The sequence below is a fragment of the Mixophyes fleayi genome, chromosome 1 (genome assembly GCF_038048845.1).
Source record: "Mixophyes fleayi isolate aMixFle1 chromosome 1, aMixFle1.hap1, whole genome shotgun sequence".
NCBI classification, from domain to species: domain Eukaryota; kingdom Metazoa; phylum Chordata; class Amphibia; order Anura; family Limnodynastidae; genus Mixophyes; species Mixophyes fleayi.
This window is the reverse complement of record NC_134402.1, coordinates 204,746,005-204,766,319: the sequence shown is the minus strand read 5'-3', so window position 1 is coordinate 204,766,319 and position 20,315 is coordinate 204,746,005. Positions and strand designations below refer to the sequence as shown.

Here is a 20,315-nt window from a genome sequence, read left to right as displayed (position 1 = left end):
TTGTATCTGCATTCCTTCCCGTCTCCTTTCTCTACAGAGAGGCCTGATCAGCTGGAAAGCTTGTTCTCCCTGAAAAAGTTTTTAAATTAATACTTGGAGTGTGACTTACTCAGGGGCGAGGTTGGGATGATTATGTCTATTGTCTCAGGTTGAAGACAGTTTGGAGTCAAAACCAGCAAGGGGCCCAGGAGCTCTATTGGTATGAGATATTACAACCCTGTAACAGCCCTTTATAACAATGCCAATCTCTGAAGGGTGATTCATCGGAGTCCACCCATTGGCTAGTCCCAGAAGTGTGGGCAATCTGTTTTCAAAAAGAGGGCCAATCATCTAGGACCTAAGGATCCAGGAGTAAATGTGACTGCAGTCCTCTGGGCTATAGGAGTAAAGACAGACAGTGTGTGTGTTAAACCTATATGGCATTTGTTTAAAGTGTATTTTTATTCTGGTGTATTGTATATAATATTAATAAAATTGCCATTCTTATCGATAACCGCTTTGCCTGAGTAATAAGTGAACCCCTGCAAGATACTGGGTATACTTCCCCAGCCCTGGGTGGCCAGCCAGCGTGAAAAGTGTATAACTGGGACAGATAAACCAGGTATTTCATCAATATATACTAGAAGAAGAAATTAGAATCAAGTACATATATTTTAAATAAAGCCTAATGCATACATCTCACATATGTATATTTTCAAGGGTGTAGTACCTATTAACAGTACTGACTACCCCGACATAGAAGAGGACAACATAATGGACTCCGAATACGTAGTACAACGACCTGCAAAAAAACCTACTTGCCAGGATGCAGATGACTCGCTGTGTTGCCGACTCTGCAAAATGACGGTATCAGAAACAGCGACTCCTGTTAAATGGGCGATGGACGGAGCCGGTTGACATTGATGTAATGTAAGTATTATTTTAGGGGTGAGGGGTATTAGGGTTAGGAGTTAAGGTTAGGATTAACCCTAACCTTAACTCCTAACCCTAATACCCCTCACCCCTTGATGATGTTTTGGAAGAAGGAGAAATTGGCAAACATAAGGATCTGAGTGACTTTGACAAGGGCCAAATTGTGATGGTTAGACGACTGGGTCAGAGCATCTCCAAAATGGGAGGTATCTAGGCCAAACCCACAGAAGAGCTACTGTAGCACAAATTGCTGAAAAAGTTGGCTATGATAGAAAGGTGTCAGAACACACAGTACATCACAGCTTGATTCATATGGGGCTGCGCAGCCACAGATCGGTCAGATTGCCCATGCTAACCCCTGTTCATCGCCGAAAACGCCTACAATGGGCACGTGAGCGTCAGAACTAGACAAAGGAATAATGGAAGAAGGTGGCCTTGTCTGATGAAATACGTTTTCTTTTACATCATGTTGACGGCCGGGTGCGTGTGTGTCGTTTACCTGGGAAAAAGAGATGGCACAAGGATGCACTATGGGAAGAAGACAAGCCAGCAGAGGCAGTGTAATGCTCTGGGCAATAATCTACTGGGAAACATTAGGTCCTGGCATTCATGTGGATGTTACTTTGACATGTACCAGCTACCTAAACATTGTTGCAGATCAAGAACACCCCTTTATGACAATGGTATTCCCTGATGGCAGTGGCCGCTTTCAGCAGGATAATGCGCTGCCACACTGCAAAAATTGTTCAGGAATGGTTCGAGGACAATGACAAAGAGTTTAAGATGTTGACTCCTCCAAATTCTCCAGATCTCAATATGACTGAGCATCTGTGGGATGTGCTGGAAATACAAGTCAGAGCCATGGAGGCCTCACTTCACAACTTACAGGTCTTAAAGGATCTGCTGCTAACATCTTGCAGCCAGATACCACAGGATACCTTCAGAGGTCTTGTTGATTTCTTGCCTCGACGAGTTAGAGCTGTTTTGGTGGCATGAGGGGACCTACACAATATTAGGCAGGTGAGTTTAATTTTGTGGCTTATCTGTGAATATAAGGGTAAAAAGAGCTGATGCAAGTCCTGATATTTACCCCAAAAATGTAATAAAGAGTGTTCTTTTTGAATGGGTGTCGTGCTCAAGAAAAAAAAAAAAATGTCACATGATCTCAACCCAACATATTTCCTAGCTCTAGCCTAATTGCCATAGAGTTGTCTACACAAGTGCACTCTTGTACAGATGTGGTATACTATAAAGGGAATAAGAAAATAAAACAAAATGTATACCTTTGTTTCTGAACTCTATAACCATGTCAGACATGCATAAAGAATACATATTTGGTATCCTTATACTTGGGAGAACTAGCTGATGTCATGATTTTGTGGTCACACTAGATGCCTAAAAGTTGCTATAGAAAGACTCACTGAAAAGTACATCTTTTTTCATATTGTGTTCCTTTTTCCAAAATAAAGCCTAAAAAATTAAAAATATATTTATTTCAATATGAGAAAAATGAAACCTTGAGCTGTACTTAAACCCAACAATATAAAATGATTTCCCTGTGAAACCACAGTTTTGCTAAAATGTGAACAATGGCCTGGACATGAACAAGCTAAAATTATCCACTCTGCATCACATGGTATGCTTGCCCACAAAACCTAAAACAGCCAAAATAATGCAGAAAACAGCCAAAATATACCATTTAGATTACATTATCATGAAGAAGATCAAGGGCTAGATTTACTAAGCTGCGGGTTTGAAAAAGTGGGGATGTTGCCTATAGCAACCAATCAGATTCTAGCTTTCATTTATTTAGTACCTTCTACAAAATGACAGCTAAAATCTGATTGGTTGCTATAGTCAACATCCCCACTTTTTCAAACCCGCAGCTTAGTAAATCTAGCCCCAAATGCCAATCACCTTAGTCAGGATACCAGTTGGGTTGATGTTCACCGGCTGTTTAGGCATAACAGAGACAAATTCTTCGTCAGAGTCAGAGTCTGCAACTAGCCTCCTTCGTTTCTGAGCCTCAGCCAACATAGCTCTAAAAATGAGATTGTTACATAAGACTGAGTCATGCTCTGAAGTTTGATAAAAGTACAATAAAGCGCAAGAAAAGAGGTAGTTTTAACTATATTGATAAACTGTGCTTATCATGTGTAAACAGGTATGGCTGCGCTGCAGAGAGATAAGTGGAGGTTTTCTCTCTCCACCTAAGAGTAACAATCACTAAACAGAAAGACTAGGCGCGGTCAGCCTTTTTTTTTATTATAGCAATGTTGGTATATAATTAGTTGTATAAATAAAGATCTGTTCGCATTTGAGATGATAAACACTAACTATATAGATAAAACATATATAAAAAACACATTTACTATGTTCTCTTACTCACTCACATACGTTAAATCCTTATTTCTTACTCGATTGGGGGACACAGGACATTAGGATATTCAGAGTGGTATAGGAGCGAGGGCACTTTAAATTTCTATCCTCTCAGGTGAAGCTCCTCTTCTTCTTCTTCCCTTCCTCCTCCATAACCCGATATTAAAGACAGCCCTCTTCCTCAGGAGATCTACTGTGGACCAAAGCCAGAATAACTAAGTACTGGTTAAGGGGGAATTTAGAAATCACCTTAGGCTGAAATGAGGGCCTGGTCCGAAAATAAGAAGAGATTTGCAGGACAACGCTGCCAATTCTGAAACTCTTCTTACTGTTGATGAAGCTAAAAGAAAAACAGTCTTCCAAGTAAGGAATTTTATCCCTCCTTATCAAATGGTTCAAATGGTGAATGCTGCAAAACATCAGATTTAGATCCCATGGAGCCACAGGAAAAAAGTAAGGGGGGATGAACGTGCAAGACACCCTGCAAAAACATCTTAACATCTGTAAAAAGGGCCAGTCTTCTCTGACAGAGCAGAAAACTGAACCTTTCGGGAATTAAAGCTTAGCCCGGTATCCAGCCCATCCTTTAAAAACATAAGGAATATGGGTGCCTGAAAAGTAGAAGTAGGAAACCCCTTCCTCTCACACCAGGTGATAAAAAGTCTCCACACTCTGAGGTAATTCTTGCCAGAATTCGGCTTCCTTATCTTTAGCATGGTCTCGATTACCTTATCTAAAAACCCCATTTTTCTTAGAATCAGGACTTCAACAGCCACGCTGTCAAGGCCAGCCGCTTTAAACCCTGGTGAAGGAAGGGCACCTGGCTTAACAAATCCGGTCTGAGAGGAAGACGCCATGACTAACCTGCTGACATGGTGAGGACATCTGTGTACCAGGATCTTCACAGGCACTCGGTGCCACCAGAATTACCTGGATCCCCTCTCTCCCACTTCTTCAGAACCCTCGGAAGCATTGCCACCGGGGAAACATGTAAACTAGGTGTAACTGCCAAGGGACTGACATGGCATCTACTAAGACTCCCTTTGGGTCTCTTGCCCTTGAACAAAACAGGTCCACCTTGTGGTTGAATCATGAGGCCATCATGTTGATATCCTCACGATTCTATCTGCTCACAATCTAGTGAAATACTGCTGGGTGAAGAGACCATTCTCCTGGGTGAACCCTTTGCATGCTGAGAAAGACTGCCTGACTGTTGGCTACTCCCGGAATGAAGACTGCCATCACAACCCGAACGTTCCGTTCTGCCCACCGAAATATCCTGCTTGACTCTTGCATGGCGAGATAACTTCTTGTCTCTCCAGGGTGGTTGACGTATGCCACCGCTGTGGCATTGTCTGCTTGAATTTTTACAGATGTTCCTTGCAACAAATGTTCCGCGCAAATTAGAGCTCAAAACACTGCTCGCAATTCTAGTACATTTATAGGAGGTCTTGACTCCTCCGGAGTCCGAAGACCCTGAAATGATCCTGACCAATGATCGCCCTCCAACCTCGAAGGCTGGCGTCGGTAGTCAGCAGAGTGCATTCCTCTATGGCAAGTTGGCGACCTCTGCTGACGTTGTCCCTCCTCAGCAACCAAAGGAGCAAGTGACGCACCTTCTGGGAAAGATGTATGACCTGACTGGACAGACAAAGTTGGGACTTGTTCAACCTGGAGAGCAGTTCCAATTGAGAACATCTGGCATGAAATTGGGCAAGTTAGATCACCTTGAACGTCGCAACCATTTTTCCGAGTACTCTCATGCAGCAAAGAATGGACATCTGTCTGTTAGTCAACAGAGACCTTACAATGATTTGTAAGGATAAAATCTTGTCAGCCGGTATGAAGACCGTCCGTTTCTGGTTATCGAAACATAGACCCAAAAAAACCATTTGCTTTTCTTTCTTACAGCAAACAACCTATTGGATCCTCTTCAGTCAGGCTTTCGCTCTCAACACTCCACAGAGACTGCGCCGACCAAGGTTGTCAATGATTTGATCACAGCAAAAAATAATAACCATTACTCTCTTCTAATTCTCCTGGATCTCTCTGCTGCATTTGACACTGTTGACCACTCTCTCCTCATACAAACGCTACAATCCCTAGGTTTTGAAGGCACTGTCCTATCCTGGTTCTCATCATACCTATTTTATTGCTTTTTCAGTGTTAATTTCTCTGGATCCACCTCTGCTCCGCTTCCTTTATCAGTTGGAGTACCCCAAGGCTCAGTCATAGGTCTCGATCTAGACCACTTCTCTTGGAAAACTAATAAGCTTCTTTGGATTTCAGTATCATCTCTATGCGGATGATACACAAATCTATCTATCCTCTCCTGATCTTTCACCATCTGTGTTGTCTCGCGTTACTGACTGTCTTTCTGCCATTTCATCTTGGATGTCTTCTCGCCAACTCAAACTCAATCTTTCAAAAACTGAATTAATATTCCCACCCAAAAACAGAAGTTTCCTGCCTGACATTTCTATTTCTGTTGACAACATGACCATAAATCCCACCCCGCAAGCTTGTTGCATAGGTATTATCCTTGACTCACAACTGTCGTTTACTCCCCACATCAACTCCATATCTAAATCATGTTACATACATCTAAAAGAACATTTCCAGAATACGCACATATCTGACACAAGACACCGCAAAAACATTAATTCATGCACTCATCATCTCCCGCATCAACTATTGCAATTCCCTCCTTACTGGTCTTCCCAAAGTCAGACTTGAACCCCTACAATCTATTTTGCACGCAGCGGCTAGATTGATTTTCCTTGCAAACCGTTATTCGTCTGCTGAGCCACTCTGTCAGTCTCTACATTGGCTGCCTGTATTCCAATGAATCCAATATAAATTTTTTCTACTAACATATAAGGCCATCAACAAAATTGCACTGACATACATTTCCTCACTTGTCTCAAAATATCTCCCAACTCGACACCTCCGTTCTGCACAAGATCTACGTCTCTCTTCCACTCTCATCACATCCTCCCATTCTCGGTTACAAGATTTTTTCCGGGCTGCACCCATTTTGTGGAATTCCCTCCCTCGTACAGTAAGACTTTCCTCTAGTCATCAAACCTTCAAGCGTTCACTGAAAACCCACCTCTTCAGACAAGGTTATGATATTCCTCAACCACCATCTTAATTTCCCTTGATTACCGTATTACCATCCTCTACACTGCTAACGCAAGACAACAACCCTCTGACCAACATTGCCACACACACAGCCCACTCAATACCTTTACCTTTGCATTCTAGCTGGTCCAATGTGCAATATGATGTAGCACATGCCCTTGTATTTCAAACTCCTATTGTCCTATAAATTGTAAGCTTGCGAGCAGGGTTCTCTTACCTCTCTGTCTGTATTACCCAGTATTGTCTTATTAATGTTTGTTCCCAATTGTAAAGCGCTACGGAATCTGCTGGCGCTATATAAATAAATGTTGTTGATGATGATGATATAGTCTCTTACGGAGCTTATTTGACTAACTCACATTTGAACAATTTCTTTTGATTATATTGTAAATTCAGTTTTATTCTCACAATCAGTGACTATCATTTTTCTTTTTTAATATATGAACAAAAGAACATAGATATGCGGTTTGTGTGTATATATATATATATATATATATATATATATATATATATATATATATATATATATATATATATATATATATGTTTTATCCATATGAATTGCTGTTAATATATTCCCCTATAATTCTGAATATTTATACAGCCAATAATATACAAACATTACTGGGGAAGGCCAACAGGACCTATGCTGTCTGTTTAGTGGTAACGTGGTAGGAATTGTATTATCCTCTTTCACATACCTCATCTCTTTCTCATCTTCTTCCTCCTGCCTCTTCTTAATTTCTTCTTCTGTCTCTCTGTAACGATCCAACATAGACTCAAAGTCCACATTGGCCTGACGCTGGTTTAGTTCAATTAATTCCTGCATATTCTCCAGTACATCCATCTCCATTTTGGAGTCTTTTGTTCTATTTTCCAAAACCTAACAAAACAAGATTAGACTTTGTTGTTGTCACACAAATATGAAAGACAATTCCTAATAGCTGTTAGTAGTCCACAGGCCTCCATCATATATATCAAAGTCAGAAGGTCAGGACTGGAAAGTCACCCTGAGGTCAATATATAAGCTATGATGATTAGGACAGAGAAATTGTTTTCTTTTTAAATTTGGAATCACATCCAACTCTGGGTATTGGGCTCATGAAAAACAAAACAAAAAAACAAGCTCTATTTCTTGCAGAATTTGGTCAAGAAGTCAATCCTATATCCTCTCACCAATCTTACAATGGTCTCATTCAGTACAGTTTAATTGGGTGTCTTTTCTGAAAAGTTTTTCTAGCCTGCCTGGCATGTCTAAGTCGTTTTGGGACACAAACGATTGTACACTGTGATAATCAGTGAACCAAAGGCTGGTAGCAAAAGCAAGCACTGCATGGAGGACAGGCAACCCTAATAAATAGTAAGCACATGTGTTGCAGCTGATGTCACGTCACTGAGACTGGGAGTCTGCTGGCCACCAGAGGCTCAACGCAGACATCTATTTTGCTTTGCCAGTGGAAACACATTTTTCTCTGCCTATACTTATGCTACTTTTTTAGGTACCTTCATAGGGTTATTGAGCTCCTCTTCTTCACGTTCCTTTTGAAACCTCTTCTCTTCCTCTTCAATAAGCTTTTCTGCTTGAAAGTTGCGTGTAGCTCCATGTTCCATGGTATAGTCTGTATTCTCTGGGTCTGTCTGTCAATAGATTATACAACACTTTAACACAAAATGAAGTAATCAAAATATAAAACTTTAACAAAGATTAATGTTACAAAACTTGTTACCCATAATAAATACAATAATCTTACACATATGGTGTTTTTCTCCCAAGGGACTAAAAGTGCTTTAGTTTACAAGCAATTACAATAATTTATGAGAGTTGTAATTGTCAACCTACTCCTGGAACTGGCAAAATATGAATACCCAGGCTTGCCAGGTTCCGTAGGTAACTGTAATCTGGCATGTTCCAATATCGAGGCAGATATAATATATTTCTGATGCTGAAAAATATTAGTTTATTATGTTCTGGGCATTGCTTGCTAGGGTCATGGCTGCGATTCCAACTAGAGTCTAATTTTAAAAGTGTAATGGCAATTGTATATAACAGTGTGCTTTATTTCTCACATTGAGTAAATTGAGAATCATGTTCTTTAGTTTAAAATAAAGCTTATATATAATTGGTATACCTAAGCTCCTCTAAGGAATATATATTAACTCTCTCTACGCAATTTGAAGTACTAAATTGTCGAACATAATAATATTATATTTCCTCCTATTTTAATTTATTTCTCATTTTTATGCATCAATAATAATATTCGTAACCAGCAGAAGACATTTAAGAAGTGCCTGGTTCATCTTTGAACCTGCAAACAAGTTGCGTTTTTAAAACAAGCATTGAACTCGAGGGTATGTGTGTCTGAATTCAAATCTAAGTGGAGCTCAAGATATATTTCCATTTGATTCTGGGTATAGATACAGCACGCAAAGGAACTTTCGTCTGAAGATGAATCAGGCCCTTAATGTTCATCTATGCATTTGTGAACTATACCTATTATATATAAGCAGTATTTTAAAATTAAAAGCATGACTGTGAAATTACCTAATATTTGAAGTAAAGCATAATTTTACATACAATTGGCAATTAACTTTCATACTTACCATCTTCATGGCGTTTGTATATTCACCCAGTATTTACGTGGGTTTCCTCCTGGAAACCCCAATCAAAATCCAAAAGCGCGTGTGTGTGTATGATTAGCTCCACTGGGGATGGTTCAGATGCGAATGAATACATTATCTTTACAGTGCTGCATAATATTTCAGTGCTTTATAAAAGCATAATAATAATACATAGCTGGAAACAATGCGCCAACATATTCTGAAACAATTCAATTTTCTATGCTTCCGTGATATATAATCATTTTTATTTAGGTTTTCCCATATAAATTTTTGAATACAGAGATGAAAACAATAATGGCACATATATGTAAAAAACTCTAAAATACACAAGCAAAATTTACATCCAGTCTGGGGCTTCTGATGCTTCCAAGTCTGCACCAGTCTAATATGTGCCAAATTTATGTCAGGCGTACTTACACCAGGGTCAAAAGAACAGTTTTTAACATTGATTTTTTTTGCTACTTTAATAGCAAGTATGAGTCTGTGCAGGTCTATTTCAGTTTCCACAAGAGAGCACACCTTTACTGCACTCATTCTGCATTTGCATGCCCCTTCCTTCCCATATTCTGCCACTCCAAGCATAAGGCAGCGCAAATAGCAAATCTGCATATAGATAAAGACTTACTTTTCTGGTGGGCCTGCACAGTACAAATTTACATTTAATGGCTTTCTGCAGGTTTTAAAGAGTTAAGAGATATTCCCTCTTAGAAGAACTGTCAGGGCAAGATAAGATGACAGACATGAAACAACATAAAGATCAGACACTGAAACTTCTTGCACAAGATCAGTTGATATACTGCGGGTAGCAGTATATCAAGCACAAATACTTGATAGCTTATTTGCACACTGAAATTTAAAGTTGATATTTGTGTGCTACATGAAAAAACAGTCAGTATTTAACTTATGTGCAAAACAGAATGCTAATTTGCACCCCTTGCATTGTAACATGGTTTTATCCAGGAGACTAAAATAAGAAGTTTCTTCAGTTAAGATCCTTAATGAATCAGGCCCCTAGTTATCATTTATTTAGTTCGTTCTACAAAATGACAGCTAGACTCTGATTGCTTGCTGTAGGCAACATCTCCACTTTTTCAAACCCGCAATTTAGTAAATATACCCCCAAGACACCTTGTTCTTCTTTACACGGAAGATAGTGCTTAATGACATTGACTGTATGTTTGGGGTTGTTGTCCTGTTGCAGAATAAATTTGGAGCTAATCAGACGCCTTCCTGATGGTATTGCATGATGGATAAGTACCTCCCTGTATATCTCAACATTGAGGACACTATTAATCCTGACCAAATTCCCAACTCTATTTGCTGAAATGCAGCTCCAAACTTGCAGGGAACCTCCACCATACTTCACTGTTGCCTGCACACATTATTGTGCCACTTTCCAGCCCTTTGATGAACAAACTGCCTTCTGTTACAACCAAACATTTGAAATTTCTACTCATAAGGCCAGAGCACCCGCTGCCATTTTTCTGCACCTTAGTTCCTATATTTTCATGCATAGTTGAGTCACTTGGCCTTGTTTCCACGTCGAAGGTAAGGCATTCTGGCTGCAATTCTTCCATGAAGACCACTTCTGGCCTTATTTCTCCGAACAGTAGATGGGTGTGCCTGGGTCACACTGCTTTTTCTCCAGTTCTGAGCTGATGGCACTGCTGGACATCTTACGATTTCAAAGGGAAGTAAGCATGATGCATTTCTCTTCTGATGCACTAAGTTTCCTTGGCCGACCACTGCGTCTACGGTCCTCAATGTTGCCTGTTTGTTTGTGCTTCTTCAAAAGAGCTTGAACAGCACATCTTGAAACCCCAGTCTGCTTTGAAATCTTTGCCTTGGACAGACTTTGCTGAAGCAGTATAACTACCTTGTGTCTTACTGCTGTGCTCAGTCTTGTCATGGTGTATAACCTGTGACATGAATTGTGACATGAAACGGTCTTCCACAACCTCACATGTGCAGCAGAGTTTGACTTTGTTTGAAGCCTAGTACACAACTGTGACAGGATGAACCGCCTATGCCACCCTGTCTGTTGTTGCCGAGAACCGTCTGGGCTTACTCTGCCACGTTCCCTTTTGTTATTCCAAATACCGCCCTCTTGCCGCAGTAGGAGGGGCTTAAAAAGGCTGCCACCACTGGACTCCTATACCGGCATCCAGAACCGGGTTTCTTCTGGGTAACTGATGCTGCTAGAATATCTTGTTGCTGGTATACCTGGGCTGGTACTCCTGACCTCTTACTATGGATCAGGGAAGCTGTGGATGGATCCCCCTGGCCTATCATACTGACCAGGGCTGCATGGGTAGCAGGCAGAGCGGTGGTACCGGAAAGCTTGTGTCCAAACCTCAGAGACAGCCGGCGAATGGATTAGATTTAGGGTCTAATCTGCAGGTCACAGGAATACAGCAATACTGAAGATGTTTTAAGCAGGTCTTTGAAGCAAGTGATGTTTATTTGCTTTCACACTGGTTGGAGGTACCAGTGATAAGGTCAGATGAAAATCAGAAGAACAAGTTTACAATACAAGCTAGTGCCTTTTCTACAGTTCAGACACAGACTATTTTTATTATTATTATTATTAATTTTTATTTATAGGGCGCCACTAGGTGTCCGTAGCGCCGTACAGGGACAAACGAAATTACAATACGAGACAGCACAGCAGAGTAAACAATAAGCACAGTAACTCAGTGAGCTTAAAGCACAGCTGGAGGGGTGGGGGAGGAGAGAGGGGAAGGTCCCGCATACAGCGGAGCCCAAGAGGAAGGGCACGGATGACAGGGAAACCCCCAGATGGGAGAGGAGGGAGCAAGAGGGGACGGGGGGGAAGAGGGTCCTCGAGGAGGAGGGCTAGGTAGCTGGAGAGCAGAGTTAAAAGTGGTGAAGACAGGAGGAGAGAAGACCCTGCTCAAAGGAGCGTACAGTCTAAGGGGTGGGGTAGACAGACAGAGAGACACGGGGGAGAGAGGAAGAGAAGGAGGAACGGAGGATAAGGAAAAGGGAAGGGGAATGAAGAGGCAGAAGAAAGGGTAGGAAATTAAGTGGGAGACTGGAAGGCTTTAAGAAAAAGGTGGGTTTTTAGAGCCCGTTTGAAACTGGACAGATTAGGGAAAGTTCTGATAGAGGGAGAGAGCTTGTTCCAGTGGAGGGGGGCAGCGCGGGCGAAGTCTTGGATACGCGCATGGGAGGAGGTGATCAGGGAAGGAAGAGAGGCGACGGTCATTGGCAGATCGGAGAGAGGGCGGGATGGAGCATGAACAGAGAGGAGGGAGGAGATGTATGGCGCAGTGGAGTTGGCGAGGGCCTTGAATGTGAGAGTGAGAAGCTTGAAGAGGGTTCTGTAGGGGAAGCGGAGCCAGTGAAGGGATTGGAAGAGGGGGGAGACAGACTAGGATCGGCAAGAAAGGAAGATAAGCCTAGCGGCTGCGTTAAGTACAGATCGAAAGGGAGCGAGATGAGAGTGGGGGAGACCAGTGAGGAGGTTGCAGTAGTCCAAGCAGGAGATGATCAGAGAGTGAATAAGACATTTGGTGGCATCTTGGGAGAGGAAGGGCCGGATGCGAGCGATGTTACGCAGCTGAAAGCGGCAGGATTTAGCAAGAGAGAGAATGTGGGGGCCAAAGGAGAGAGAGGAGTCGAGGAGAATAGCATCAGGTTATATCCTGATGCTATTGTTAGCATCAGGATATAACCTGCTTACACAAACATGGATTTACATGCATTGCAAAGTCAATAATGTTTACACTTAGCTATGCAATTCTTAAAAACCTTGCTGTGATATCTTGGATCTTATTCCAAAGGCAGGATACATACTAGCAAGTCAAAAGGTCTGACATGAATACCTTCTTCAGACAGTCGCTGAATACACATTCCCACAGAACAAAACCCCAAAACAAGCCACTTCTCCACATTACAATACAGCAAAGCCTTTGTAAACAAAGGCTCATTGTATCAGATATGTACATCAGACAAAATGCATTTCCTCTAGTGAGGCTAAACAGAAAAAACACATTTTTTTACCCTGGTCTCAGAAATAACGATTTCCTATCTCAAAATATACACATTAAAAATGAGTGCTTTGGCAATTTATATAAATAAGCGCCCTGCACTAATTCCTTTAAATAACTTTATACCATAAGTTATTTATATGCGATCCAGTCACACTCCTCCCACCCCCCGTTGTCCATGCGGCAAGCAGCGTGCCATGTCCGACAATTTGTCTCCTGGTCCGCAGCCTACTAGGGTTAGGAGGATTCGGCTCTTCCTGCCGAGACAGTCCATCCAAATTGCTGTGAGCCTTTCCTCGCTTGTGAATTATGCCAAAGTCATAAATTTGAAGTGCAAGGCTCCAGCGCAACAAACGGACATTTTCCCCTGAGGTGTGTTGTAGCCACTTTAAAGGATTATGATCAGTCACCACAGTAAAATGTCGTCCATACAAATAAGGTTGACGTTTTTTCACTGCCCATACAATGGCCAAACATTCCTCAATTGTGGCATACCCCACTTCCCGGTTTAGTAGTTTTTTGCTCTAATAGGCCACAGGGTGCTCCTTCGCATCTGGCCCCACCTCGCTAAGCACTGCTCCCAGTCCATACTGTGACACTTCAGTTTGCACAACAAAGTAATTGTCATAGTTAGGTGCCAACAGTACTGAAGCATGAACCAGGGCCATCTTTAACTACTGAAATGCCAGCTCACAAGCGGGTGTCCAGTCAACTACTTTGGGGAGTTAATTCTTAGTGAGAACTGACAGGGGCTTCGCTAAAGTATTAAAGTCTGGGACGGAACGTCTGTAGTCCCCTGCATTCGCTAAGAATGCCAGTACATGTAACTGGGTCGTGGGCTGGGGCCAGTCTCGGATTGTCTCTACCTTAGCTGGTTCTGACCTAACCCTTCCAACCTCCACACGATCACCCAGGTACTGCACCTCTGACATCCCCATCTGGCACTTCTCTGCCCTAACAGTCAAACATGCCCACCCCATCTTCCCTAACACCAGCCCTATTTGATCCAGATTATCTTCAAAAATCTTACTGAAATTGGAAATGTCCTCTAGGTAATCCTGAACTCTGTCCAACTCACCTACAAAAGAGTTAACACAGGGCAAGGGGTAGGTGTCAGACATGGGCACAGGCAGGGGACCTACTATGTTCACAGCCACTCACTGGAAAGGTTCCCAAATTATTGGCAAGGACCTGAGGGGAGCATGAACACTGGGACCCCCAAGATGCTGACACACATCACAGGAATTACAATAGGCCAGGACGTCATCAGACATTTCAGGCCAGAAAAAGTTCTGTGTCAGGCGCTTCAGTGTTCAGTCTCTGCCCTGGTGTGCCGCCGTAGGTATTTTATGGGCAACTGACATTACTTGCTCGCGAAAGCCCCGCGGTACCACCAGTTGAACTTGTTCCCAGACTTGTCTATCCCCATCTACCTTCCTAGCTACATGGTACAACAACCCTTTACGCCAGGTCACACTCTCTACCTCCCTCGCTGGAAGGCTGCCGCCTCATGCCTTCCAGTGAGGGATCAGAGAGCTGTGTTGCCCTGAACTCTTCCCTGCAGCTCTCATTATCGTCTAAGTCAGGATAGGTTGCAGGCGGGTCTATGCTGGGGTGACTAGGGTCAGTCAAAGTGGGGCCAGTCAAAGGGGTGTCACTGTGGTCAGCTGTACTCACCGCTGGAGCTGGCATACTGTTAGGGACAGGAGCATCACAGGGCACCCCCACAAAATCAGGTTGGCAAGAGACAACTTCCTCTGCATTGCTAGAGGCAAAGGGCTGGCTGTTTCCTGAAGAAATAGCAGCTGTGGTCTTTTCCTCAGGGCTGGGCAGGTGTAGATCCTGAAGACTATAGCTTAGCAGCTTGACTCCGGGTAATAGAGTTGAGAAATGCGGTGACAATTCCACCCCCAACGTCGTTACCCAAAATCACATCAGTTGGGAGGCCATCCATAACGGCAACATCTCGCAACTCCTGGCAATCCCCGCAGTCCAAATACCCTCTTGCGACAGGCACTTCCTTCTCAAGTTCATCTGCCACAGTAATTTTGGCAGTGCGATCCTGCAAAACTGCAGCAGGATCAATAAGATGGGGACTCACAACAGTAATTGAGGCCCCAGAGTCTTTCAGTTCCTCACCCTGCAGGGGTCCCACTTGGACCAGCTGCAGATTCCTCCACATGTTTTTGGGGGGTCTTTTGGACACACAGGTGACTCTCTCCGCTGAGTAACCTTCAGATACGCCACAATCCACTGGGCTGGCAGGGGTGGAAACAGTCTCTAATGGCTCACCTTCGCCAGCTTAGCAAGTCAGCCGGGCCCCAGGACTCGGATTAGGGGCACATGTCTGGGGTTCTGGGGCTGTGGGACAGTCCATCCTTAAATGACCGATTTTCCCGCAGTGGCAGTACTTTCTCTTCAGCCTGGGCTCCGATGGTCTCCGATAACTCCCAGAGACAGGGCGGGGCAGTGGCTGGCTAGGGGTACCCAAAGGGTTAGTTACTTGCTTTTGGGGGTGAGTAGAAGAGGGGTTTCTCCCTGATTGTACAGTCCTTTGGTGTTGGCTGTTAACCTGGCGCTACTGCCATATACTGATCCGCCAGCTGGGCCGCTTTTTCCACGGTTGCTGGGCTATGGTCCAATACCAACTCCTTCACCTCCGGCGCGCACCGCCGGTGAAATTGCTCTCTGCAAATTAAGTCCACTAATCCTTCCCAGGACTTGGCGTCAGATCCATTAATCCATCTTATTGCCAACTGCTGCAACTGGTTGGCAAAATCCTCATGGTTGATATGGCTGCTTTTAGCCAAGTCCCAAAACTTCTGCCAGTAGGTTTCCGGAGTAATAATATAGCGCTTAAGGCGGGCCCATTTTACCATGTCATAATCCGCACAGTCCTTTGGGGCCACTCCGTGATCAGCTTCCACTGCACGTCCTTGTAGTGTGGGAACCAGATACTTTACCCACTCCTGTTTGGGCAAGTCATGAAGGCTACAAGACATTTCAAACACCTGCAAATGTCCATAAATATCTCAAACAGTATCATCAAATTTGGAAAAGTGAAGAGATCCCAATCGGGGCGCAGCAGATGATGGTTCACAGGCTGCTGCAGGAGGTGGTGCCCACGGATTGCCCCACAACTTTATGATAAGTAAGCGCTCCGCCTCAGTTGTTTTGTCTCCCAGGGACCCCACAGCTGCTGCATTACAGAAAAGTACAGAAAAGTTACCGTCATCACGCTGTTGAACTTACATCACTGGTTCACTCTGTGGGAGGGGACTGTTGCTGGAAACGGGTGCTGTGTTCTGGGATGTTACTGCAGATACCTCTCGGTTTAAAGTTAATGTCTCCTCCAGGTCAGTGTCAGCTTGCTCATCTGCTGACCCGTACTGCACATCCCAGGCTCTCAGTGACTTTTTTCATTTTGCTACTTGTCACTGCGTAAGGAATTTCTAGCTTCTTTGTTTGGCACAATATCTCCAGGTCCGACCTGGACAATTCACTGTACCTCAATCCTGTGCTTTCTCCTTGCTGCAGTTATTCCTCTCCTGAATAACTCGGCTCGCCTGACTGCTGCACGAAAAGCTGCCCGGGGTTATCCCGCCGCTTGCCACCAGAAATTTGTGACAGGATGGACCGCCTATACCACCCTGTCTGTTGTTGCTGGGAAACGGCTGCGCTTACTTCACTACCGTTCCCTTTCGTTATCCCAAATGCCGCCCTCTTGCCGCAGTAGTAGGGGCTTATAACGGCTGCCACCACTGGACACCTATATCGACATCCAGAACCGGATTTGTTCTGGGCCCAGAATCTGGGTTTGTTCTGACGCTGCTAGCGTATCTCGTTGCTGGTGTACCTGTGCTGGTACTCCTGACCTCTTACTATGGATCAGGGAAGCTGTGGATGGACCCCCCTGGCCTATCACACTGACCAGGGCTGCATGGGTAGTAGGCAGAGCGGTGGTACCAGAAAGCTTGGGTCCAAACCTCAGAGACAGCCGGAGAACAGGTTAGATTTAGGGTCTAATCTGCAGGTCACATGAATACAGCAATACTGAAGATGTTTTCAAGCAGGTCTTTGAAGCAAGTGATGTTTATTTGCTTTCACACTGGTTGGAGGTACCAGTGATCAGGTCAGATGAAAATCAGAAGAACAAGTTTACAATACAAGCTAGTGCCTTTTATACAGTTCAGACACATGCTATTTTTATTATTATTAATTTTTATTTATAGGGCGCCACTAGGTGTCCGTAGCGTGTAACCTTACACAAACATGGATTTATATGCATTGCAAAGTCAATAATATTTACACTTGGCTATAACATTTTTAAAAACCTTGCTGTGATATCTTGTATCTTATTTCAGAGGCAGGATACATACTAGCAAGTCAAAAGGTCTATCTGACATAAATACCTTCTTCAGACAGTCGCTGAATACACATTCCCACAGAACAAAAAAACGAAAACAAGCCATTTCCCCACATCACAATACACCAAATGCTTTGTAAACAAAGGCTCATTGTATCAGATATGTACATCAGACATAATGCATTTCCTCTAGAGAGGCTAAACAGAAACAGCACATTTTCTACCCTGGTCTCAGAAATAACCATTTCCTATCTCAAAATATACACAATATTAAAAATAAGTGCATTGGCAATTTATATAAATAAGCGCCCTGTGCTATTTTCTTTAAATAAATTTATACCATAAGTTATTTATTTGTGATTCAGTCACAACAACAGTTTCTTTATCAGTTAATGACTGTGTTTCAACCTACATATGAAAATGATGATTATCATGACTATAATCATACAAAATCCTTGACTTTAAGCAACTGTACCTAGAAGAACTGATGCTGTTTTGAAGGCAAAGGGTGGTCACACCAAATATTGGTTTGATTTGGATTTCTCTTCTGTACATTCACTTTGCATTGGTTAATTGATAAAAATAAACTATTAACACTTCTATTTTTGAAAGCATTCTTACATTGCAGCATTGTTTCCACACCTGCCTAAAACTTTTGCACAATAATATATATTACATGAAACTAGGCTTATGTTTTGAAATTAGCAAAACAGTGCTGCACTTACATTAGGATAACAGAGAGCATGAATTGTTCCAAAGTAGCATAAATGCAGGGGTTTTTATATATTAAAGAAAAAGTATTTAGCTTAGAAAGAGTTAACTTAACATGGAGGGTTGGAAATCATTTATCAGTTTTATGGCTCAGGGAGGATCTTATAAGGGTGGTAAGCGACAGTTAGATTTCTTTTGCCTTCTGGAAAGTTCCTGGTGAGTAAAGCCTAACTGACCTGGTTGGTAAGTATTGCCGGAAAGTGAATTTACTGTGCATTATATTGTGAATTTTCCTTCTCTCTCTTTATATTAATTTCTTACCTGGGGGCCCCCATCCGTTCTGCCTCCAAGCGAGTTGTCTGAGGACTTGCTGCTTTTCCCCCTCACTCCACCCATCTTGCCACGATGCGGAGAAGTGAGGGGAGCCAGCTGCGCGCTCTGCTGCCCAATGTGCATCAATTACACAAATGTGGTTGGTGCAACACACTGAGGGATGAAACTGCCCAAGCTACCGTGTTTCCCCGATAAGACACAGTCTTATTTTTTTTTTTGCCCAAAAATACTGCATAAGGCTTATTTTCGGGGTAGGGCTTATTTTAATTAAGAAAATTAGGGGAAAGGTAGCGCAGAACTTTAACCATATATTTAATAAACCTTTGAATAATTAAAAAATGCAAACATATGCACATATGTAGAAAAGCAAACAAAATGTACAACCATTAATAATGTTATCATTCGTAGTAGGAACACAGTCCAAACAATTCAAAATGATAATGCAGGGAGGATCCCAGATCTTTGCACAGTCCGGATAAATCGTGATGGTAATAAATAATCAATTGCCAGCTATCAGTGCGCTGGTTATCTCAATAATAGACAACTATGTGTGCATTCCGCTGAGTTCAAATAAACACAGTATAACGGAGAGATGTTAAACCCTGTGTGAAGGAAAGTATAGCGTAATTCAACTCCAACCTGTGTAATGAATCGCTGTTAGACAGCTGACAACTCAAGTCTCTCTGCGGGCATCCAGATCTGTGTAAGCAAAAAAAATTACAGGATTCCTACCCCGGGTATCGATAAATGACCAAATCGTTTGCAGAAAGTAAGAAGTTGAGCTCCAATGGCTCCAGCGTCGCGCTGCAGCTTTGATTGGATGTTTAACAGTGGCATCCATTTCATCCGGGGGGGGGGGGCCGAGCTGGGGGCATAGGATTGACGCGCAGGGACTGGACAAAATGTGGAATTAGGTAGGTCTTACTTTCGGGGTAGGGCTTAATTTAGAGCATATGGAGAAAGTAGGGGTAGGTCTAATTATCTGGGAAACACGGTAGCAACACAACTAGGGGGTTAACCACACCCCTCACAAAATACAGAGAAAAATACAATTGGCTCTCTATATGAAGGACAATGTGCATCTGCACATGCGCTGCATCATTTGCGTGCACATGCGTGGAACATGACCGTCACACATGTGCAGTTGGGATCTGCAGTCACGGCGATTATTTTGGATGCGAGCTCTCCAGAAGTGCCTGCCTCCACTGTCACAAATAAAGTGAGGGCATACAATGTGTTTCCCACTCCCCCCAACCCGGCCTTTCTAGTGACCTAGGTGCTGGGGGCATCAGTAATAGTAGCTGTAGGAGTGATATTCCACCATGCAGTGACCTTCCCCAATGTTTCAGTGGTGGCAGTGGGGATCCATATTACAATACACAGAATCCCTCCTCCCATGGAGAGATCCAACTGTATCTGGGGATTCCTTTACAGTTCAGGTTGCAAATTATAATAAAGTAGTAATGGAAAAAGAGGATTTTTACTCACCGTAAAATCAGTTTCTCTTACTACACTGGGGGACACTGCGTTACCTTGGGGTATAGTAGGTGGGTCTGGAGTTAGGCACTTATAAACTTGTTTGTTTCCCTGACTCATCCCCCACTATGCCCCTTCTCTGTAGCTGACTTCAGTTTTGTATAACCAAGCCAGGAAGAGAGAAGAAGCAATCCAGAAAGCAACACCAAAGCTAGCACTACTTTCAGAGCAAGGGAGGGCGCGCAGTGTCCCCCCAATGTAGTAAGAGAAACTGATTTTACGGTGAGTAAAAATCCTCTTTTCTCTGTCCTACCACTGGGGGGGACACTGCGTTACCTTGGGGAGCTACCAAAGCTGTGTCC

General features: G+C 43.1%; 1 protein-coding gene across 1 annotated transcript in view; it reads right to left on the bottom strand.

The window, feature by feature from the left end:
• Positions 1-20,315, bottom strand: part of YJU2 (YJU2 splicing factor homolog) — a 114,117-nt gene that overhangs the window by 43,954 nt on the left and 49,848 nt on the right. Inside the window, exons 2-4 of the mRNA XM_075204798.1 lie at positions 7,939-8,073; positions 7,137-7,318; positions 2,830-2,953 (exon numbers count right to left, since the gene is read on the bottom strand). Coding sequence (XP_075060899.1) covers positions 2,830-2,953; positions 7,137-7,318; positions 7,939-8,046 — 414 coding nt within the window. The 5' untranslated portion in view covers positions 8,047-8,073. The remainder of the gene's footprint in view (positions 1-2,829; positions 2,954-7,136; positions 7,319-7,938; positions 8,074-20,315) is intronic.